The 25256-nt window shown below is 38.5% G+C and overlaps 1 protein-coding gene across 1 annotated transcript in view; it reads right to left on the minus strand.

Moving 5' to 3' along the window:
- The window catches only part of LOC122817593 (tyrosine-protein kinase JAK2-like), an 876396-nt gene that overhangs the window by 542186 nt on the left and 308954 nt on the right, over positions 1 to 25256 (minus strand). The window contains exon 4 of the mRNA XM_044090632.1: positions 1610 to 1727. Within this exon, the coding sequence (XP_043946567.1) occupies positions 1610 to 1727 (118 nt within the window). The remainder of the gene's footprint in view (positions 1 to 1609; positions 1728 to 25256) is intronic.

Raw genomic sequence — 25256 nt, forward strand, 5'->3', positions numbered from 1 at the left:
AGTTGATGCTATCCAGTTCTTGACTCAACATCAACCAGCAGACCTGTCATCAGCAGGGTGCCACAAAGGTCAATGCTGGGCCCCCTACTGTTTGGTAAATACTTCTCAGAAGTTCAGGCCAAAACTATGGGGCTTTGGCTGATCAGGTTTGCAGACAGCTGCTAACTGGGTGCAGTTATTGAATCCCCAAATGATGTCTCTATACTTCAGGAGGGTCTTACGCAGAAATCCATTATCATCCCCTTTAGTGAAAACAATGTCCCTTCACACTATCAAATTAACAACAATACCCTTTGTACCTATGAAGTGGTAAGAGATCTGGGATCACAAGTAGACTGCAACCTTAACTTCAACCACCATGTGTCTACTGTAGTAAGGAAGGCATTCTGTGTTGCACACTTTATTAGCAAAGGCATCTCCTCTAGAGCAAAAGAGGTTATAACCCTTCTATACTCATCACTAATCAGGCCCATAATAACCACTTTTGGCATGTACTGTACAAAGCACCTGCAGCAATTGGAGAGACCTCAGAAGTTTCTAACTAAGAAGACCAAGGGACTCCAGCATGTACCTTACACATACAGATTAAAGTCACTGTCACTATACTCAGTGTCATATAGACTTCTTAGGGAAGACTTATGCCTGGCTTACAGAGCAATCTCCAATCCAAACCTAATGAATTTCCTCACATATGTAAATCAAACAGGATGAGAACTACCCTTTCCAGGGACCTAAATACAGCCTATGACTTGAATAGAACATGCTTATGGGACAGATTTGTCTCCCAGTGACTGCCGCATCTTCGGAATAGTCTTCCAATTCATGTGAAGCAGAGCACCTCTATGACACTCTTCAAAAGGAACCTAGACGAGTGGATGGGGCACCATAAATTCTTACTGGGTATAGCGTCCTCCTGGGCATGGGCAGTCATTACTAAATATAGTCCGGGGTGTTGACTAGAGTCTCCATGTTATTACATTGGGATGAAATTGTTAGGCTTGAAATGACCTCTAGGTCAATAGCCTAGTAACCTGCTATGATCCTATGATCCTATTCTAAGTAAGAATATGATAAAGAGAAAACCAGCTTTTATTATTTTTGTTTTAAGACAGAAACACAAAACAACTGAACATACTATAAATATTTTGTGAAAGCATTTAGAAATAAATAGGTCTCAGCATCTGTAAGTAGCTGATCCTTAGTTCCAGGATTAGAAATTAATTTCTGAGTAAAGCATTAAGTCAGCCCCAACAACCATAAATCTTGAGTTCTTCCATAATCCGGCCTTAGACCATGTTTTTGTTAACATCTTCAAACCAGACAGAAGCTTGGTTAGGACTTTTTTCTTATTATACTTGACCACTTTTATATATATTTACTTGTGGTGATACATATATATTTCAGATTAACTAGTAGTGCTGATGTAAAAATAAGCTTGTAAAAGTCTTTCTGATACTTCAAAATAAGAATGATGACAAAAATTGCTTTACTTCACTGACTAGAAAAAATGCAAGAACGTAACCATATTTTAATAATTTCATGCTCTGAATGTCAGACTATTTTATAAGAAATCAAAACAGAACAAAAAAACTTCAAGCATATCATTCACCTGTGCAAAGAGATAATCAATTACGGCGTAGTCCCAAACAGTATTTGTTTTGTCCTTTGTAAGAGCATACCGATACGATTTTTTGTTTTCTTGTCCAAACCAATTTGGGAAAAAATATCTAAGAGCGAGAAAACAATAAGCAAACATCATACATTATTTACAGAAGTTGGGTAATTCAGTTTTACAGAAGAGTTCAGTGATTAATGTACATGTTTTAAGAGTATTAAAACACTTTGCCAGCACCCAGTTGATTAAAGGCCTATTATGCTGAATATACTGAATGGACAGACATCAATGAGACTTATACATTACCCTGAGGTTTGGAGACAATAAAATTACAGGAATGCAAGGAGGTACAGACTTCTGCAGTGTGTTTGAGGTTTGGCTCCTCTAGGTAACTCAATATTCAGTTGCAGTCCCTTCTGCCTATTTGTCTCAGTAGAACATTCATTGAACAGATTGTCTTTGACTTATGATAGTATCCAGTTATAAAATGAGTATAAAGACCTTCCTCTTAATAATGATGTAACCCATTACAATGCCCTTCTAATTAATCTAGGTTGCAACTTTCAGCCAAATAGGCCCAGATGGCAATGGCATGCTTTTCTACTTAATATAAATCTAGTGCAAACCATCACCAAAAGCTGATGTAGTTCATTTACATGCTGTAACAGCTTTACTCATAGGGAGTCTTTGGAAATTATATTTTATTAACTTTGAAAAGACAACTACTGAGGAACAAAAATAAGCTATATAGATATATAGAGAGAGATATTAATTTGTATCAGATTGTTAGGATATTAAATTGATGAAATTCATTTGGTTAAGGCCACATAATCGATGATGTAAAGTCTTGAACACCAAGTAACAAATAGAAATAACATTTAAGCAGGGGGGGTCAAGCCCCACCCCTGCACCCCCCTTGGGGGACTGCATCCCCTACATGCCCGGTAATTTTATATACTAACTCCAAAATCTCACTACAGTAGGGAAAAAGACACATTCCCTGATCTCCACTGTACTGCAACCTCCATGCAACTCTGTTTCTGCTTATCAGTTGGTGTGCAATATTTTACATTGTTGAGTGTAGTCTTGGCCATATGAATTTCAACAATGTAAAGAATCAGCAAACTGATATAAACACACACACACACACACACACACACACACACACACACATATATATATATATATATATATATATATATATATATATGTATGTGTGTGTGTGTGTGTGTGTGTGTGTGTGTGTGTGTGTGTGTGTGTGTGTATAAATATTTCACGTGATAACTTTGAATTCAATATTACTTTAAAAGGTTATGACTCACTTTATTGACTGATATCCTACCCAGATTTCCACACCAAGTTTACATCAGATGTCAAACAGTACTAATAATACTGACTCTGTAGGTAAATATGTCTTTATTAAACCTCTGTAAATCTGGATTCTTGAACCTGGCATCTGGTTGTCAGTTAAAGGCATTTTCCAAAGCCAAAGCTGTTTGCAAGAATTTTGTTCTATGAATGGAATTAGAGGCTTCAATATCAGGATCTGAAACAAATTTTTGTATGAACTTGCACAGACATGATGAACCTACTCTGAAATAAAAATAAAAAAAAATTGACTTTTTGACTGGAAGGTGTCTTCCATATAGATTTCTTTATTAGCAATTGATCCAGTAAGTATGAGGCTTAATTGGATGGCTTTTGTGAAGCAAGCTGAATAGGACGTTTTCAGATAAGTGCTATTGTGTAACCTCATTTTAAATTTCATTTGCAAAGAAATAAAAATAACTTCTGCTAACTGCAAAAAAAAAAAAAAAACACTGGAGGGTTTAATTGGAAGACTTTGTACTGAGTCATGCAATCCTTCTTAAAACTACCTCTGACATGGCAGTCTTTAACAAAGTATCAACTGCATCACATGCACAATTCAGTGTGCAAACTCCTACTTTGTTACCTGCAGCGTCTAGATTTTCTGGTCCATTTGTAACATTATTGCTATGGATGGACTGCAAATTTTCTTGAATCTGCTCTAAAATCGAACTTTAGTACGAAACCAGGTAAGCTAAATACCTAGGTTAAATACCTATTTACACTAACAGCCATGGTGCTAGAGGTCTATACTGTTCTCCATATTTACCTAGTAGCCTGTAAGTCTTCTCCGATGCACATTCTGGTTAAAAACTGATAAAGAAAATAAATTATGCATTTTAAGGTATTTCCTTTCCTCATGAATAGAATATTTGCCTTATAAAAACTGCATAAATCCTTATAAAGTCAGGATACATATTAAACTGTACAATGATACAGAATATGTCATCTAGTGGTATATATTCAGAATGAATTCTCTAGAAGAGCTATAAACCACAAGGCATGCACATTTCTGCAGCTACACCATTAGTATTAAATCCACTTAATCCGTATCTAACATCCCCCCTTTTTAAAACAGAAAATGTACCTTTATTTCTATGAGATAACATGTTCTAACAAATGCTAAAAGAGCATGTCATGGGCTATTTACATCAAAATGAAACATTTAAAAATATTTAAAAGGCATTTTAAATGAATACACTCAGGCACATCCTACACTTTTCAACACTGCAACATCACGGTGCAGTTCAAAGCCCAGCACGACTGCCACTCAACTTTTGTAGTCTATGCAGCCTACTGCAACCAGTGTTTTTCCTTCTACATTGGGAAAACAATTAGAAAGCTCTCAGACAGGGTGAAGGAACACCCTGCAGCCATCAGGCATAATGACAGTTACAATGCATTAAGCAGACATGCCACCAGCTGCAATGGCTTCACCTGTTTTAAATTTCTAGTGTTAGAACAGGTCCAGCAGTTTTTTTGGAGATTGCAACACACTACTGGAGCTGAAAGAATTAAGATGGCAACTCCTCCTTGAAGCAGATACCCCACCAGGGCTCAATGAGAATCTCAACATTAAATGTGCATTAAAGTGGTACAACTAAAAAGTTACAGCACACCCCCTAGTGGCAGGATGTTAGCAGATAAAACCTTTTGTTTTATAGCAGTGTCTCTCATTAGTCCAAATACTACTGCATTGGCGTAGAATATCTACCAATCATAGTGAAGTATTTTTTACACCAGTTAGACTATTTAAAGCTCGCACAGTATTGCAAATGCATTACATTTTGCTCTGATGAAGTTCGATTGTTACCAATAAAGCGAACAAAAGCGCTCAGCAAATAACAGTTCTGGCTCAGCATCTATTCATTGGATTTCTGTTTTTGTTTTTAACAGTTCGGAAGTTTTCAGTAGTATAAGTTTATTTCTTCCTAGTCTTATTCGGTTTTGTTTTTCTTAATTATCTTCCTCCGAACGCACCAATGGATAGCACACTAAGTATGGAACCAGGCTCTAGTAGCCAGTCTTTATTCGACAGCTCGCAAGCACCCAGCCAGGACTACAAGACACTGCTCCAAGAGTACCATGCCACCCTAAGCAGGGCACAACACATCCTCGACAGATGCAGAGTGTTGCAACCTGAAAACAGAGGCTTCCCCTTAAGCCTCTCACCAGTATCCAACTCCAGCCTCTCGCCTCCAGCCACACCGCCCAACCTCAGCAACCAACTGAGTGAACAGAGGCCTTCTGCAGCCACTCCAAGAGGCAACCAGATAGAAACTCCACCACCTAATCCAGCCACGGAGTCCATTATACACTTCGTAGAAGGTCTCAGAGAAAGGAACCCATTCCTTGACACAAATGGATTAAGGGACGCACCACAGGCAACGAACAGGACTGACTCGCAGCAGATCAACACTACCTGCAGAAACCTCATCTACAACCTGGAAAGGAAACTAATCACCTATAAAAACATTGAGTACGACATCTACTTTCTAAGATCTTGCGTTCACCACAAGATCGTGCCACAAGGACTCAGATTTTACAGATTCCCAAATGGGATCACGAAAGACACAGGCATTTTCGCTGACCTGGTCAAGCTCTACAATGAAGCAGGCCTTTCCTCACTCAACCTGCTCATCACTTACAACCAGGAATGGCTGGAATTAATGAAGGAAGACATCTTCAAACTGCAAGAACAAATCCTATTGCAGCCTGACTTTGGAAACTACAAGCACCTTTTCGATAATATTACTCCCAAAATCACCAGGCACGTAGCCACCCTCATCTTCAGGAAACAGAAAAAGCTCAACCGTGATCTACAACAATACCGGGACAACCACGCATACAGACTCCCTGATGAAAGACATCGGGGAACAACCAACGGCTACACGAGGCAACCCCCAATGACCACCACCGCATCCACAGGATCACCTCCACCTCCTCCACAGGCTACAAATGCCACCATACAACAAGCAGAGCTTATCACCAACCCCCCTCCTCCCGTACCTACTCCCATGGCAGGAAGCCCAGCCAGCGGGGCTAACGAGCTCAACAGAGAGCAACCCCAGCAGCCTTTTTTATGGCAACAAGGACCAGGCAGTCCAGCCCTCAGCATGGGGGCAACTTACCAGAACAACGGGAGAGGGAGGGGAGGACCGAGAACCACGGGCAGAGGGAGAGGATCGAGCCGCTGGACACATGTCGGCAGACCCATGAACACCAGGAGCTCCATGAGGAGGTACTATGGGAGGGGGAGTTGCAACTCACCAGCACACTTTTCAATTTAACTAACAGAAATCTCTCAGAGGCCCACGTGAGCTTATTAAACAAGGGCTTCTCCTTTTTGCCATCACAAAGAGCACAGATCACTGACGTTCTGCTGGATCTCAGGCTTTATCTCAGAAAACTAAATCTGAAAGTGCTTCTGAGTAACACAGAGGACACAGACTCAGAATCCTCTGACGTCCCTGATACACTCGCAGCCCCCAGAAAAAAGAGTCTATTCACCCCAGCCCTCAACAACATGCTTTCAGCCTTCCAAAAAGTGTGTGAGCAAGATCTCAGAGGGCTTCTTAATGAGCCCCACTCCCACAAATGGTACAACCTCTCACCAGCGGAACTGGACGCCATGCGGGACTTAAGCCAGGATCACAATCTGCGTATCATGAAAGCGGATAAAGGAACGGGTCTTGTACTTATGGAGCAGGAAACCTATGTACAGAAACTTAACAATTTGCTACTTAACCAGGACTTTTACAAGGCTGTGACCTTGAATGAAGTGAACAAAAGCTTCACTACCATTGATAAGCTGCTCAAAACCCTGGAATGCAAGCAGCATATCACCCTTGAGGAATTTGTTTTTCTGTCTGTGCACAACCCCAGCCTAGGAAGAGCATTCGGCATCCCCAAAGTACACAAGGACCCCACCAACCCCCCATTCAGGCTCATCGTCTCTAACTATAAAACCAAGACAGAGACAATATCGGAATACCTGGACTTAATTTTCAACCTGCTAGTTCAGGCAACAGATTTTTACATCAAAGACTCCTGGATCTTTTTAAACATTTTGCATGAGAGTAATATTGATTTTTCAAAATGCATGTTAGTAAAGCTAGACGTAGTAGCATTATACTCCAACATCCCCCACAGGGATGGTTTGGAAGCGTTAGAACTGTTTCTTAACAAGCATGCTAAATACAATGTTTTTGAAATTGAAATGCTTATAGCTTTAACCACAGTGGTTCTGAAAAACAACTTTTTCTGCTTCAATGGAGTCATCTATCTACAGACCAAGGGGGTGGCGATGGGGTCCAAAATGGCCCCCTCTTTTGCCAACCTAGTCCTCAGCACATGGGAGAAGGAGACCTTGACCCATATACAAGGCTTCCACAAAGCCCACTTATACCGTCGTTTTATTGACGATATTTTTTTCGTGTAGGAGGGTGACAACACTAAGCTGGACACCTTCCTTACGACTCTCACAAACAGCATCCCATACCTAGACTTTGTAGTCTCAGGACGAGGGACCCACATCTCCTTCCTTGATACTCAGTTAACCATTGACCCCAGCACTGGCAGCCTTACCTCCAATGTGTGCCGGAAAAACACTTACAGGAACAATTTCCTGGATTTCAATAGTCAGCACCCCTTTTTTATGAAGAAGAATGTGCTCAAAGGGCAGTACATCCGCCTCTTCAGGATCATCCCTGACGATGATACCTTCCTCAAGGAAAACCAATTCCTTTCAGAAATGTTCATCCGCCGACATTACCCCAAACAACTAGTAGAGGATGTGTTTCAAGAAGTGGCCTCCCACAGATCAGACAGACACCCACCCATCCTTACTCATGGCTTCACCCCCCGGGTGACCACCAGAACTACTGAACCCAAGAACAGAAACTGTAGTTTCCCCATCCCCATCAGCCGAGATATGCAACCCATTAGGGATATCATTGGCAAAAACTGGAACATAATAAGAGCGGACCACAACACCCATCAGATAGTGGGTAATGAGCCTGTCTTCTCATACAAGAAGACCAGAACTCTTAAACAAACCTGTGAAAGGATAGAGACCCCCATACTCAGGAATGGCGCAGACCCCAATGAGCCTGCTAACCCACAAAACCCCAAAGGTATGGGCCCTTGCAGGCATTGTGTAGTCTGCCCTTTCATACACTCAGGCACATCCTACACTTTTCAACACTGCAACATCACGGTGCAGTTCAAAGCCCAGCACGACTGCCACTCAACTTTTGTAGTCTATGCAGCCTACTGCAACCAGTGTTTTTCCTTCTACATTGGGAAAACAATTAGAAAGCTCTCAGACAGGGTGAAGGAACACGTTGCAGCCATCAGGCATAATGACAGTTACAATGCATTAAGCAGACATGCCACCAGTTGCAATGGCCTCACCTGTTTTAAATTTCTAGTGTTAGAACAGGTCCAGCAGTTTTTTGGAGATTGCAACACACTACTGGAGCTGAAGGAATTAAGATGGCAACTCCTCCTTGAAGCAGATACCCCACCAGGGCTCAATGAGAATCTCAACATTAAATGTGCATTAAAGTGGTACAACTAAAAAGTTACAGCTCGCCCCCTAGTGGCAGGATGTTAGCAGATAAAACCTTTTGTTTTATAGCAGTGTCTCTTATTAGTTCAAATACTACCGCATTGGCGTAGAATATCTACCAATCATAGTGAAGTATTTTTTACCCCAGTTAGACTATTTAAAGCTCACACAGTATTGCAAATGCATTACATTTTGCTCTGATGAAGTTCGATTGTTACCAATAAAGCGAACGAAAGCGCTCAGCAAATAACAGTTCTGGCTCAGCGTCTATTCATTGGATTTCTGTTTTTGTTTTTAACAGTTCGGAAGTTTTCAGTAGTATAAGTTTATTTCTTCCTAGTCTTATTCGGTTTTGTTTATATATATATATATATATATATATATATATATATATATATATATATATATATATATGGCTTGTTCAACAGTCTTCATTAAGTAAAACCAAACCAAACCACTGATGCTAACGTAAAATCACTTTCATATTCAACCAATATTCGAAATGCATTCAAAGTTCGTAAAGCTTTCAGGTACAAATTTCCCTTCCTCAGTGCTGTTTACATCAAAGTAAAAAGACACACCTTTTAAGTGGCAAAAGTTGATTACACAGCCAATAAAAACAAAATATCAATTAATGATTTAAAGCCATAATCAAAGTAATATACAAGTCATATATATATATATATATATATAAAAACATGATATAAACAAAAAATGTTTGAAAACTAAGTATAAAGAAAATCATCCTAAAATATACATACACTATAAAATGGTTTGTTTTGCCTTAAGGACAGATTTAATAGAAACAGCTTGATTTATGCCAGGTAAATAATCTGCTCTTAATCGTAAAAATCCAGTTACGTTCCATATTTTCCAATTTGATATTCATGTCACCTCTTCTCATTGGTTTTACTTGCAGGTCAATGACCCTAAACTTAAAACTGTGTGTTATTTTCTCAGATATGTGGTTTGTTCTGGTTTTACTTTATGTATTTTTACCACTGAGCTTTCACTCTGACTGTTCGCTTGGTTACTAGATCAACAGTCTTCATTCTCATCTCCTTGGTGGGATATTGTCTGCTGTACTTCAGGAGTTTCTGGATCTTTTTCACACTTCCTACAGTCTCTTTTTTCTTGTGAGAGTTGTAGCTGAAATTATTCTAAATTCTCTTATCCCTAGAACTTTAATTTTGATATATTTTTCTTAAACAAATGGCTGTGGTTTCTCTTACATAGTTTACTGTCTTCTCCATAAATTTTCTGTGTCAATTTTAAGGCATCAATTCTATAGGTGAATTGGGTAAATTGCTTTTAGTCTTCAAACCATTAGCAAATGAATCAGTCCCTGGAATGAAGTGTTTTTATATTTCAAAACTTGACAGATGGACTCCTTATGACATTTTCATTGTTTAGTAGGTCTCTTCACTTGTCTTCATTCATCGCAATGAATTGGGTTCATTGTTACGTGTTTGAATTTCTGCTAATGCCCAAATGATCCAAATTCTTTACTTGTATGTTGTGGACCATTGTTAGATATGACTGTATCAGGTTTCCCAGTCTCAGGATCATAGATTGTAAAGTATTATTCACACTCATTCCGAATATTCAGGGTATTTGGAATCATAATCTACAAATACACACTGAGTCACTGAATTAGAAGAAACCAATGTCTACTCTACTGTGCTTTATAGACAATCTAGAAATACATTAGGTGAAAAATTTTCCTTTGAATTGTTTTTCTTGCATGAATTCTAGATGGCATAACTCTTTACTACTTCTCCTGTTTGAGATGACTGTCTTAGTTAATATGTTATATTTATTGCTTTTCTCTTTAAATATCCCCATTTTCAAAATGCGATTCATATATCAATAACCTAAGGATTTGTTTTCTTAGTTAATTATAAAGCATTTTTACTACATTTGAAGATTAAGCCCTGAATAAAAGCTATTTCTTCCTTGTAAGAAATCAAAGAATGGATTTCTTTCTGTACTGATAACGTGTGCCGACGCCATTTTCATTTATTTATTTTATTTTATGCATTTATTTTGCACTGTAACATCTTCTAGCAACTGAATTTCTAACTGGGTGTAAGGACAACTCTGAAATTATGTCCCTTTTCTCCTGTCACTGTTAATTGAAGAAACTGGAAAACAGTATCTCTACGTCTTCCTGCATTCTTCATACGTCTCTATTACATGTACTCTTATCAACATATCTGCTGTTTATAGTCCCTTGCATGGTCTCTATTTCCTTTTCAGACTCTGCATCTGTAAATTAAGAATCTCATTCCAAAAAGACAAAGAAGAAGCTGCCAACCAAGTTTGTTTCACAAAAAAATAAAAATAAAAAAAAATAAGGAAACATGGAAGATCACAATTCTTTTTCTCTAATATTAGCCACTTTTTGATAACAGTGAAGTAAGTCACAAACACATAAATTGTACAATGATGAAGTATTGAAATACATTGATAATAAAATGGCCTTGCCTTTACAAACAACTCTTTTTAGCTGTCTCATTTAAACCTGGAAAGATTTCACAGTCAAGTTATGGTGTTATCTATGAAGAATAGTACTGTCTACATAAGAAACATAGTTTAGGGAAGGTAGTTTTGATGATAGGTCATTTATGAATAATGAAAGCATTGCCCCAGAACTAAACCCTGAGGAATGCTAGCATGGAAGGTAGTATTATCTGAGGACTATCATCGACTGGTAGTAATAAATGTCCTATTTGTCAGACAAGAGAACGATCTGATTGAAGCTTCATTGCATCCATACTTTGTCAGGATGTGTAATAGTAAGGAATCATTAAGTGTTTCAAATATATCTTTTAATTCAATGAATATTACCCGAGTGTGCGACCTTCTTCCACAGCTTTATAAATCTGGCTCATGACTTTATAAACTGTTTTTTAAGTTCTGTAACATGATCTGAAATTGCTTATCACTGGCTGGCACATTGTATTTATTGCTATAGCTGACTAGCTGCTTATAAAACAGTTTCTTTAGAATTTTGGCAAAGGTTGGTGGTGACCTTAAAATTTGAGGGCAATTTGGAAGAGATACTTTTGGGAATAATGGTTAGAAATGCATGTTTACAGATATATGAGAGCACTACAGTAGTCATGGTAAGATTATAAATGTGAGTTGGGGTTGTCTATATGGGTATAGGCTGTTTGGAGGAATCTGGGATGTGCATTTAAAATGCTATGGCTCATTGAGTTGTCTGCTTTCTTCAAATGACTTCCTTGGTGGTTAGGACTCTAAAATGGAAAAAATGGTGTATGTGTGTGTGTGTGTGTGTGTGTGTGTGTGTATGTCTGTGTGTGTGAGTGAATATGTGTGTATGTGTGAATATGTGTGTGTGTGTGTGTGTGTGTGTGTGTGTGTGTGTGTGTGTGTGTGTGTGTGTGTGTGTGTGTGTGTGTCTATGTGTGTGTGTGTGTGTGTGTGTGTGTGTGTGTGTCTATGTGTGTGTGTGTGTGTGTGTGTGTGTGTGTGTGTGTGTGTGTGTGTGTGTGTGTGCGTATGTGTGTGTGTGTGTGTGTGTGTGTGTGTGTGTGTATGTGTGTGTGTGTGTGTGTGTGTGTGTGTGTGCGTGTGTGTGTGTGTGTGTGTGTGTGTGTGTGTGTGTGTGTGTGTGTGTGTGTGTGTGTGTGTGTGTGTGTGTGTGTGTGTGTGCGTGTGTGTGTGTGTGTGCGTGTGTGTGTGTATATATGTGTGTGTGTGTGTGTGTGTGTGTGTGTGTGTGTGTGTGTGTGTGTGTGTGTGTGTGTGTGTGTGTGTGTGTGTGTGCATGTGCGTGTGCATGTGTGCGTGTGTGTGTGTGTGTGTGTGTGTGTGTGTGTGTGTGTGTGTGTGTGTGTGTGTGTGTGTGTGTGCGTATGCGCACATGATCAGGTGTGTTATAGGTAACCTGTTGAAGGATTTGTACAGTGATATTTTGAAACAAGGTGGTAGGTTGGAGGGGTAGTCATTAATGCTGTTTAGATAATGGGCAAACTGTACATTTGAACCCTGAATGGAGAGGAATGTTCTCCAGCAGGGTATTAATGTACAAGTGATGCCCACTGAAAAACGAGTCTACCACTTCATGATAGCATATCAAGTTGTCATGGAGCTTGGACTGAAAAAATAATGGCTGCCATTATTTTATACTCTAAACAGTGCTTTTGCTCTTTAGTGAATGTAAAATAATAAAGAAAAACATTAAAATAAAAAGTATTTGTTTATGTGTTTGAGGGTATATGCATGTATGAGAATGAGAGATTGATTGAGCCGTTATCTTACACTCACTAAGCAGCGCTTTAGCTGTTTCCAGAGTGTAAAATAAACCAAAAAAAGTGTGTGTGTGTGTGTGTGTGTGTGTGTGTGTGTGTGTGTGTGTGTGTGTGTGTGTGTGTGTGTGTGTGTGTGTGCGGGTGTGTGTGAGAGAGTGAAGAGTTTGAGCGATCCCTGACAGCAACAGCATCAGTAAAGAAGTTTGCTTACCTCTTGACAATAGCGCTCAACCTCTTGACAAGAAATCTGGACAGAGTTACAAATAACGAGGGATGAATTACTAAAAATAAGGACAGATTTTAAATAGTAAGTATTAGGTAAATACATATTTTATATATATATATATATATATATATATATATATATATATATATATATATGTAAAAATTTGTTTTACAAAGTTCTTATGTTTATGGTGAAATTTGGTGTATGTTCTACCTAATCAATTATCCATTTTTTTGGTTGACTGAGAAGTTTGTACTATCACTTTTAATTTCATGTTTAGTTTTTAATTCAAAGCAGTTATTTTTACTGCATATTTATGGTGATTCATTTACGAATGTCAGTTATGTATTCAATTAATTAATCATATAATTTAGGATTATTTAAGGTGTTGTATGTGGTTGTATGAGGTTTGTCTGAAGAAGTTGCTGTATTACTACTGACGAAAGAGCTTACATTTATTTGGATTAAACAGTGTTTTTTGTGTCCTCACTGCTTCCTTCTTTCAGTTTTTGCCAGATTTTAAATAGTGCTCTTATAAACGTAGAAAGTTGCTAGAACAACAGGGTTTCCATTAGCATGTATTATCTGAAGGATATAAAGTCTGCAACTCAAATGTCTGTCATTATTTAATTACTTCAATCATAGGTTCATAGGAAGTCACTAGGCTATTGGCCACAAGTCCCTTACAAGCCAAGAATTTAGCCTATGTTCCAACAAGTCAGCACCCGTTGCCTCTCTCCAGCAGGACACAGGTGGAATTTCAGGGGTGTATTTTCTGTTCCCTATCCAGTTATCCATGTTGCGCTTAAAAAATGTTAATGAGGTACATTGCTTCACATGGATCAAGAGTCTATTCCACAGGAGTCTCGGGGACACACATCTGTCTCGCCAACAAGTCCTATTGATGTCACAGACTAGGCCGAGGTCGTGCGTACAGGTTCATCAAGTGGAGCTTGACTTGCAGATATGCAGCAGTCCCATCAAGGTGGGGTCTGAGATTGCTTTGTATGCCAGACAGAGATCACCTCTGAAGAGTCTGTGGGCGACTGAGTAAATGGACAGGGCCATTAGCCTATATGTGTAAGGGTGATGTTTGAGGCCCTGGATTCTCCTGGTGAGGAACCGCTGTGGTCTCTCCAGCTGCTGCATATGCTTTGTGAGGTATATGGTGAAAAGGGCATTGTACTCAATAATTGGTCTTATAAGGGAAGAATACAGGGATGCTATGACCACCTTGTCCCTAGATGAGATACCTTTACTAATGAGGTGGGCCATGCAGAAAGCCTTCCATACAATGAAGGCAATATAATGGTCAAAAGTCAGTTTGCTATCAACTTGGGTGCCCAAGTCCTTTACGACTGATTGTGTGCTTAGGACATTGTTATCAATGTGATAATTTGTGGGGATGTCACTCTCCTCAAATGCATTTTCTGGCATTCAGTTTGAGGCCATGTTTCTGGCAACAGTCATTTGTTTGGGTGAGACCCTCTTGGAGGATGTCCACATCACAAGGTGAATTGATGACAGTGCCCAGCTTGCAGTCATCGGCAAACTTGGTCAGCCATAGCCCACTGGTTTTGTCCTGCACCTCAGAAAAGTATATCCCAAACAACAAAGGCCCCAGAACTGTTCCCTGGGGTACACAGCTCATTACGGGTCAACTGCTTGAGGTGGCTTCCCCTGTTTTGACTAGTTGGGTTCTATCAGTGAGCTAGTTTGCTACCCATCTGGTAACATATGGATTATGCCTAGTTGAGAGAGTTTATCTATTATACCCTACTCTATTATGTCCTTGTTAATGAGGTCCATGATAATCCACTCCATGGCCTTGTAGATCAGGCTAGTTAGGTTGATGGGTCTATAATTTCCTGGATCGGTGGATGCTCTACCTTTGTGCAAAGGGGTGACAGTGGCTGTCCTCTACTCAGCTGGGATGAAGCTGGTACTCAGGCTTTAGTTGAATAGGGTGCATAATGATGCTGCAAGTTCCTGCCTGAGTTCGTGTAGGATGCAGCCTAGAATGTTATCAGGTCCCACAGAGGCTGTATTTTTTTGCCTTTGAGAGGGCAGTGATGATTGCTCCCTAGAGATAAGGGAATGGGGGCAGGTGCTGGGAATGTCCTGATTTACTGATGGGAGACAGAGAGGTGAAGTTTTCACTGAAATTATCTGATAGCAGGTTGGCTATATCTATGGCATCTGTGTATGTGGTATCCTTGACTACCAGTTCTGAGCTGATCTGGGTGTTTCCTTGAGATTACAGACATATGTGAAGAAAGCACTGTGATTGCCTTTAGCAGATGTGGCCAGTTTGGACTCAAAGTTTGCTTTGGAGGATTTCACTAGTGCTCTTATTTGCTTATTCAGGCTAAGGAGAGATTGCTTCCAATTAGGCAGCTGCCCCTTCTTGGTCCTGGACAGCAATTCTTTCCTTTTATTATAGAGTTTATCTATTGCAGATGTCCACCAGACAAGTTTAGTCTTCCTTGAGGAGGAGGATTTTGTCCTGTAAGGTATTCCTGATTCCATGCAGCTATATAAATACCCAGTGATTCACCAGAAAACTACACATTTTATGAGGATGGGACCAAACATACAAGCCAAAAATCTAGACATTCTGCAAAAAATCTGGACAGCTGAAATGTATGCTCTGTTGACTCTCACTTCAAAATATCTGGATACACCTAAAATAAACTAGGGACAAAGGCTCAAACAGGAACATATTCTACCTGATTAGGATTTGTGTTAGCATCCATTTTCTGAAACAGGGGTGTGCATGAGAGACTGAGTGACACTGATAGTAATGACATATGTATACCTCTGGACCTTTCAGCTGATGAAATCTGCATAAAGCCTAAAATAAAGAGGGAGTAAAGGCTCAAAAATAGGAACAGATTTTGATTACAGCTCTTATAAAATTACAGACTTGCTTAATTAAAAGTATTTGTGATAGTATGAATTTTATGAAGAAAATAATAGTTTGAAGTTTGAATGTATGCCATTATTTAGTAACTTCAATCTCCAATGACTGGCAACACTCCAAATGTTTTAAGATAAGGGACCAAAAAATAAAGTAAATGCCTGGATATTTTTTAAGTGTTATATTTTAGATATAAAATGCTTCCTCCAACACCATTAACATATACTACAGCAAGTTTGAAACATAAGGCGGAGGAACTATTTTACATAAAAAAAGTATGAAAAAAAATATAGCACTTAAAAAAATAAATAAGTAAGCAAAACACAACAATTTTACAGACAGCCCATTCTCTAAGTGCAATTCCCTCCGGGATGTGTGTTAATGTGTAATCAAAGCCCTTCCAGGGGTGTAGAGGCCGTCCACCTGCAGTATTGGGCCTCATAACACTCCTGTGTGGGCATTAATTACACATTAGCACACACCCTGTCAGGCATTATTACTTGCTTAGAAGTGCATTGTCTAAGAGTTTGATGGATTTTCTGGAATTACTTAGGTTGTTAGTCTTTGAAGGGATTTTCAGGAGTGTTCTGGTTGATGTGATTGTACTGTGTGTTTTCTCCTTAAGAGATTTTAGCAGTATTTTTGACTCTTCTGCAAAGAGTTTTTGTCTTATTAAATACAAGTTGCTTGCTTGCATTTGTGGTATCTAACTTACATACTTGTCAGGTTTGATCTCGTTATCATATCAACCCTTTACTATCTATATTCATCTAAGAGAAACAAACTGTTTTGAGTCGCTTGTACCTAATGGGGAAGTCTGCTTTGAACATACTCTAGAAAGATATAGAATGTGAAGAGGTAGAAGGGCAGTGATAAGGCTTCTGTCAGATTAAATATAGCCCCAGTCTGAGGATTCTAACATGGAGAGGGCTGACAGCTGTAGAGAGGCAGTTGTAAAAAAAAATAGGGCACCAGTATGTGGACTTCAGTTCTTTTATGATGGAAGTTTCTACTTATCCAGAGACTATTGAAAGGTTTTTAGGTATTTAAGTGAACAGGCTAGAAATTGGCAGTGGTCCATCAACACATTATGCAGCATATTCATGTATTAGTATTTGCTGGCTAGTCTGCTATAATGACATCTAACAGAGGATCAGTACTGGATTTAGAGCAGGATTATCATCTTTTTTACTATCTGCATACTTTTTTAATAAATATGATTGTGTTTACTGAATCCTGGAGCTGCCTTAAAAGTTTAATTTTAGGTCTCTAATTATTGCAGGCTTTTAACTTTAAATTATGATATCATAACCTGTTTAGTAAGGACATTGTTTGCTGTGCTGTTCTTATATCTGATATCAGAGTAATACATCTTCTTATGTTTACAGTGTAGTTCAACTTCAAGCCTTCAGTTAAACATGCAACAGCTCGATGGAACATCACTGGTTCTGATGAAATACTAAACTGAATTCTAAAGAAATGAACTTTCCCAATGGTATATTAAATATAAACAACTTGTAGATCACTTCATATGTCATTACCTACTGGAAGCGTTAGTTTGCATCTGATACTGAAAAGTTATCATTTGGCTTTGATGAGAGTACTCCAGCTGTAAATTTGGGGAAATATTTTCCTTTAATCACTTTACTGAGATCTTGAAAATCAATACAAATGCAAATCTTGTCTTTCTGTAGAACAGTAACCACAGATTTGCCCACTTAGCCATAAAATTTGCCCATTCTTTTGGCTCTAACTGCTTCTTAATGGCACCTTCATTCACTTTAGTTCCTGTCCTGTCCTGTCCTGTCCTACTATTGAGAGCTACTGCTGTTTCCTGGGAGCATTTATCATGAACATACATTGGCACAGCATCGGTATTTCCTTGGATATGACACTTTTGTGGCATCATAATTCTGCAAATAATTTACCATAGTTAAGCACATTGTCTTTGCTATAACTGTAGAGTATCTGAGATGTCTCTGTGACTTTTTGACTAACTATTGGGCATACCCCATATCTAACAATCCTTGTCTATCCAATGGAGACTTGCACATCCTGTCAACATTTTTGGGGGTATCAGCCTATGAGCCTAGACATTAACTATTTACTTTGAAAATATCCTGAAATTATGCTAAAATGCAGATACTGTCCACTGTTAATCTGTGAAGGCAGGTTCCCAACAATGTCATTGAAATATTTATCAATAAAATTTATGACAGCTGTAAAATAAATGTCTTCTTAACAGATACCAGAGAGGTAGACAAATTAATTTATATCACATAAAATCTTCATCTTTACTCAATGAATGAAGGAAAGATTCACTTCTTTTCTTTTCACGTTTTTCAAACTCTTATTGGCACCTGCCAAACTTTGTTCTACTCTGTCTATAAACTAACACCACTCCAGTAAATTCACTTATACAAGTTTCTTGCTAGACTCCCTTGTAAAGTTCTTAACATCAAAGGAAGACTGCATTAAAGTAGGAGCCAAGTTATTTAAAATAATGGTAGATCTACTTTGATTTAGAACTGCCGAAGGCAACAGGTTCGCCAACTGCTATGAGCCCATGGGTCTGATATGACCACTTGGGATACTAGTGTAAATGGTAAAAAAGATACTGCAATAGTCTTAATTTTTTAGAAATATCAAGGCCAAGGATAATGTTGGTAATTTTGTTAATAGCTTCATACCCTGACTTTGCGGTTTATATGAGTATCGGTGCCATCCTCAGAATAACAGTTGGAACTGGAAGATTCATGGGTTTTTTTTTTTTTTTAAATCTAATGTGGCTTTTACTTTAACCACTTTACCTTTTTTTATATATTTTTTTCAAATTCCTAAATATCCATTTTTAACAATCAGATAAAATAATGAAAAAAAATCAGTTATTTGTGCTATTCAAATGGATACTCCCTTACAACAGTCACAGTATAATGTTGTATTAAAGTTTTGATTGAATATCTTCAAAGAAAAGTAGCCACTGACAAGCACAAACTCTTATGTTATTACTGCTATGATGATGCAGAGGTAAAGGACAGAAATTAAGAAGAAAAGCTGAAGAAAGAGCCTACCAGTTCTGGCTATGTAAGAGTGCTGTGTGTACTAAACGTGGTTCCATATCCCACCGATGTGAGATCAGGGTATGAGCCTATCTGATGAATACCAAACCAGCAAAAACAGCAAATAATATGAGTAAACTCAGACATAATGATTTACAGTGGTAGTGACCCTCTCTGAAAAACATAAATTATTAAACTCAGTAAAATAAAATAAAGCACTTGCAAACAGGAATATTCATTTTAAGAATGAAATATGAATATAGATCATAACACAGAACACTAGTAAGATTTTTGGATCAGGAGTGCTTCATCCAATTTGAGCAAGACAATGCAATGAAAAACATGATCCCACAAAAAGTACTGAACAAGAAAGAGGGCATTACAGAAGTATAAGTAAATGTGCCATTAATATGCATTGACCATCCCACAGTGTGGTTCATATTAGGGTGAATGCCAATTTCATTGATTCATTGGAGAGTCTCTTATGGAAAATTATCCAGTAATTTATATAGGTTAGGATCAGAAACAAGGTTCTGACATGAATGGAAAGATAGCAAAGGGGAAGAAGACAAACAGTTGTGATTAAGGTAACTGCATTAGTAAAAAAGATGGTTAGTGGCATAACACAAGGGTTAATGTTACCTATTTGTTTCAGATACATCAGAGTGCAGTATGAACAGAAATAACTAAATTCTGGATGGTGCTAAGTTAAGTGTAATATAGATGACAGAAAGGAGATGCATGGGAAAGATCAAGGTAGAATAGCAAAAATATGCAGAATTGTGGCAGTTTCACTGCACAGAATATGCACTGCTATAAACAGACACTTTTTCTGGGGTCTGATGAGCATCAGCATCAGGCACCTTAACCCACCATTCAATTCATCCCGCAGCACCAGTTCTGCTTACCAAAAGTGACCCATTGGTCGCTCGCATTCCACACCTGGCTCCAAGCTAGCAGGTTTGGTTTCTTACCCATTTAAAGTTTGAGAATAGGTTGAGATCATTTCAGCCCCAATACGTCTAACCATTCACTTTACCAGACAAAACTACATCTGTCAAGTGCCAGCTGTCCTGAGGGAAACTTCCAAGGGAACCAGCTACTAGATGGTTCAATTAGTCTTTCACTCCTCTACCCAGGTCGGACAAAGTGGGTGTAAAATATAGACCTGCAAATTCTGGACTGGCAGGCAGATGAAGAAAGGGATGGTGATGATGATAACAGTGTGAATGGACCATCAAATGGAGAGTGAAAACTTTGTAGCCCAAATGAACATGCTGGTCAGATACACACTATAGGAAACAGACATGTAATTCTTTCACTCTAGAGGGTGCATACTGTACTAGTGATCATACAGTGAAAGTGAGACAACATTACTAGAAGAGCTTTTAAGCAAAACAACAAGGATAGTTAAATCATTGGAGGACATCAATTCCAAATGAAGGCACTATGTGATTGTATATACTAGAGGAAAAGAAACAACAATAGCAGAGATATGATCCAAGTCCATGCGGTCATAAAATAAAACGGTCTCTAAAGTGGTAAAACTGGAGATGAACATTGAAGAAGGCAGAAGGGGAATCAATGGAACAAACTACATACAGTAATTTAGAATTATTTACTTCACAGAGAGGATTAATGACACATGGAACAGGGTGTCAAAATGTGTGGTGAAGCGTAGCTCAACTGAAGCCATCAACTAACTTTTGGATAGATGGAAGGGAGAATAGGAAATGTGTGAAGTGGGTAGTCAGGTGCTAGCTGTAAATTAAGAGCAGACTAGATATACAAACTGTTTCCTAATGCAAAGAGTAATATGTATATGCATATGTATACATATATACCTATAGATAGATATATAGATATAGATATATATATATTGGTACAGCAGGTAGCATTGTCACCTTACAGCAAGAGGCTCTTCTGTTCTATTCACAGCTAGAGTGTCTTCTATGCAGAGGCTGTATGACATCAAGTTCGAGTGTGTTTTCTCCCAGTGCCCTGGTTTCCTCCCATCTTCCAAAGGCATGCAAGTAGGTGAATTGGATATACTAAATTAGTAGGTATGAGTGTGTGTGCATGTGTGACGAATGGAAGAACATCTGAGGCAGGACTAGCTACCTGGTGGTGTGAATATTGGCTCTTGATGATTGTTTAGATGATTGCCACTATTGGTATTCACCCCAACCCCCACCCAATTTGGGAAAAAAGTACATATGTATATGTATGTATGTATGTATATATATATATATATATATATATATATATATATATATATATATATATATATATATATATAGTATAGAGAGAGCGAGAGAGACCTAGCTTTTATATCATATTATATTGCTGTAGTGCTGTCCATCTCTCTGCATATGCTGTGTGAATTTCCTACGTTTTATTTAACTTACATTAACTCCTCCTCAGTTCCACCAGGTAAAATCCCCTACAACATATTACCCCCAACTTTTGGCAGGGACCAGGAGCTGGCAGCAGTTGCTAAAGCCAAGAACACTGCCTCTACGGGTCCCATCAACATCCCCTGTTGCCTCCTGAACAATCTAAAACATGATCTGTCAGGACCACTTGAGACACTCTTCAACTACAGCCTTGAAACAGGCTATATTCCAAGTGAATGGAGGACCACAACAGTCATTCCCCTCCACAAGAGTGGACCATCAATGGTCCCATGGAACTGCAGACCTATGATTCTAACAAGCCTAATATGTAAAGCCATGAAATTAATTATCATGGAAATGATAAACAAGGACATTGGCAACCTACAGACATTGGGCCCATCCTAATTTGTTTGTTAAGGGAAAATCATGCCTACTTAGCCTGGAAGAATTCTTTGAAAGAGTCACCAAGGCAATGGATGGGGGTAAATCAGTGCATACTGCATATCCTGAACTAGCCAAGTCATTCAGTACAAAACTCCACCCAGGCATTCTTGTCAAGCTCTATCAGCTAGCCATAAATCCCTACAAAACTTGCTGCATTGCTAGCTGGCTAACAGCTAGGACCCAAGAATTCAGAGGTGTTGAGGCCACCTGCACCAAGAGACCAGTCATCAGTAATTTGAGAAATGACAGTCATCTTACCTATGAGATATTGCATTCAAAATGGAGCTGTCCACAGATTGCAATAAATGTCTTTATCGATCTCTCTCGTGTGCAGGAAAAGTTAAGTTTGTCAGTTTCTGCTATGCAAAGAAATTTGAAATCACTCCACCTGGAGCAGTTTTCTCTAGGGAGCATGAGTTAAGCAGTTTTCACTCAATTAATAAGCAGCTGATATAACTGATTTCATATATGCATGCATTTGTTGTCCCTAACTGTGGCAAAACCAAAAACAGACAAATAATTCCATTTACTTTACGACTTCCACTGTCAGGGCAAGTGTACATACTAGAAAAAGAAATAGCAGGTATGCTGGTATTCATGTCTGTGAGCTTTCACAGATGGGGAAGAAGTAATTATCATTTTGGTAAAATTGACCCCCTCACTATCATAATTTAGTGCTGCTGTATATAAGTAACCATAGCCATAGTTAAAACTTGGGAATGTGCACTCTACAAGAAGCTTTTTATGTTTCTAAAACTCATTAAAAGATGACACATATTCTAAGAAATTGTACCACTTGTACTGATATAGTTTAACAACAGTTTAGTCAATCTGTGGGAAAACACAAATTAGTATGACAAATATCCTTCAGATATAAGTTCAGGTACAGGTGACTGTGGAAAAAAAGTCATAAGGCAGAATCTGTTGGACCTGTACTGGCAACATGGCCTTGATCAAGGCCAGCCACCAATATATGATAAGACCACAAGGATTCCCAGAGGAAATTCAAAGGGTATGGAATGGGATATAGAGAGACTCATCTGAACATGTGCAGCTCTGGAAGCTAATCAGGTCGAAGAAGAAACCAAGTATCAAAAGATTTCTTCTTAAATGTGTGAGACATTCCCCAAAACTGCAAAAAGGTCTTCTGTTTTCTTCTGTAAGATAAGGCTACTAGGGAAACAAACATCAAAGAAATAAGCTGAGTGCCAAATAAATACACTTTCAAAATATGGGGGAAATTTTATGCAGCAACCAGAAAAAGAGGCAATGTAACTGTTTTTAAATTGTTCACAGCCTGTGAATCCAACAACCATGAAGGTCAATTCTTGCCGACTGATGATAAACAACAATCAGAGAATTTAGTTAGAAGGGAAAATAGTGGAAAAAAATAAGAGCTTTAAGTATCTGGGAGTGGTGGTTGAGGAGAAAGAAATTCTGAATGAGGAGGTCAAAGCTAAAATTAGAGGGGCTGCAGCCAACTGCCACAGAGTGTCAATGGTAGTTTGTGACAGATGAATGACCAAAGAAGCTGAAAAGTAAGTGGTACAAAACAGTGATGTGACCAGTGGTTTAGTATGGTACAGGAACCTGGGCAGTGAAGGCATAGCAGAAGAGGAATTAGAGGTGATAGAGATGAAGTGCCTGAGATGGTTGGTAGGATGTACACTGTGGGACAGACAAGGAAATGAGGACATCAGATAAGAAGCTGAATTAGATTCAGTTGTAGAAAAGGTCAAAGAGAACATATTACAGTGGTCTGGGTGCATGTGGAAGAAAGCAGAAATTAGATTCAGTTGTAGAAAAGGTCAAAGAGAACATATTACAGTGGTCTGGGTGCATGTGGAAGAAAGCAGAAATTAGATTCAGTTGTAGAAAAGGTCAAAGAGAAAATATTACAGTGGTCTGGGTGCATGTGCAAGAAAGCAGAAATTAGATTCAGTTGTAGAAAAGGTCAAAGAGAACATATTACAGTGGTCTGGGTGCATGTGGAAGAAAGCAGAAATTAGATTCAGTTGTAGAAAAGGTCAAAGAGAAAATATTACAGTGGTCTGGGTGCATGTGCAAGAAAGCAGAAATTAGATTAAGTTGTAGAAAAGGTCAAAGAGAACATATTACAGTGGTCTGGGTGCATGTGGAAGAAAGCAGAAATTAGATTCAGTTGTAGAAAAGGTCAAAGAGAAAATATTACAGTGGTCTGGGTGCATGTGCAAGAAAGCAGAAATTAGATTAAGTTGTAGAAAAGGTCAAAGAGAACATATTACAGTGGTCTGGGTGCATGTGGAAGAAAGCAGAAATTAGATTCAGTTGTAGAAAAGGTCAAAGAGAAAATATTACAGTGGTCTGGGTGCATGTGCAAGAAATCAGAAATTAGATTCAATTGTAGAAAAGGTCAAAGAGAACATATTACAGTGATCTGGGTGCATGTGCAAGAAAGCAGAAATTAGATTCAGTTGTAGAAAAGGTCAAAGAGAACATATTACAGTGGTCTGGGTGCATGTGGAAGAAAGCAGAAATTAGATTCAGTTGTAGAAAAGGTCAAAGAGAAAATATTACAGTGGTCTGGGTGCATGTGCAAGAAATCAGAAATTAGATTCAATTGTAGAAAAGGTCAAAGAGAACATATTACAGTGGTCTGGGTGCATGTGGAAGAAAGCAGAAATTAGATTCAGTTGTAGAAAAGGTCAAAGAGAACATATTACAGTGGTCTGGGTGCATGTGGAAGAAAGCAGAAATTAGATTCAGTTGTAGAAAAGGTCAAAGAGAAAATATTACAGTGGTCTGGGTGCATGTGCAAGAAAGCAGAAATTAGATTAAGTTGTAGAAAGGTCAAAGGGAAGATATTGCAGTGGTGTGGGTGCGTGTGGAAGAAAGCAGAAATTAGATTCAGTTGTAGAAAAGGTCAAAGAGAAAATATTACAGTGGTCTGGGTGCATGTGCAAGAAAGCAGAAATTAGATTAAGTTGTAGAAAAGGTCAAAGAGAACATATTACAGTGGTCTGGGTGCATGTGGAAGAAAGCAGAAATTAGATTCAGTTGTAGAAAAGGTCAAAGAGAAAATATTACAGTGGTCTGGGTGCATGTGCAAGAAATCAGAAATTAGATTCAATTGTAGAAAAGGTCAAAGAGAACATATTACAGTGATCTGGGTGCATGTGCAAGAAAGCAGAAATTAGATTCAGTTGTAGAAAAGGTCAAAGAGAACATATTACAGTGGTCTGGGTGCATGTGGAAGAAAGCAGAAATTAGATTAAGTTGTAGAAAAGGTCAAAGAGAAAATATTACAGTGGTCTGGGTGCATGTGTAAGAAAGCAGAAATTAGATTAAGTTGTAGAAAAGGTCAAAGAGAAAATATTACAGTGGTCTGGGTGCATGT

Source organism: Protopterus annectens, chromosome 13.part0 (genome assembly GCF_019279795.1).
Source record: "Protopterus annectens isolate FY-2018-M chromosome 13.part0, PAN1.0, whole genome shotgun sequence".
In the NCBI taxonomy this organism is placed as follows: domain Eukaryota; kingdom Metazoa; phylum Chordata; order Ceratodontiformes; family Protopteridae; genus Protopterus; species Protopterus annectens.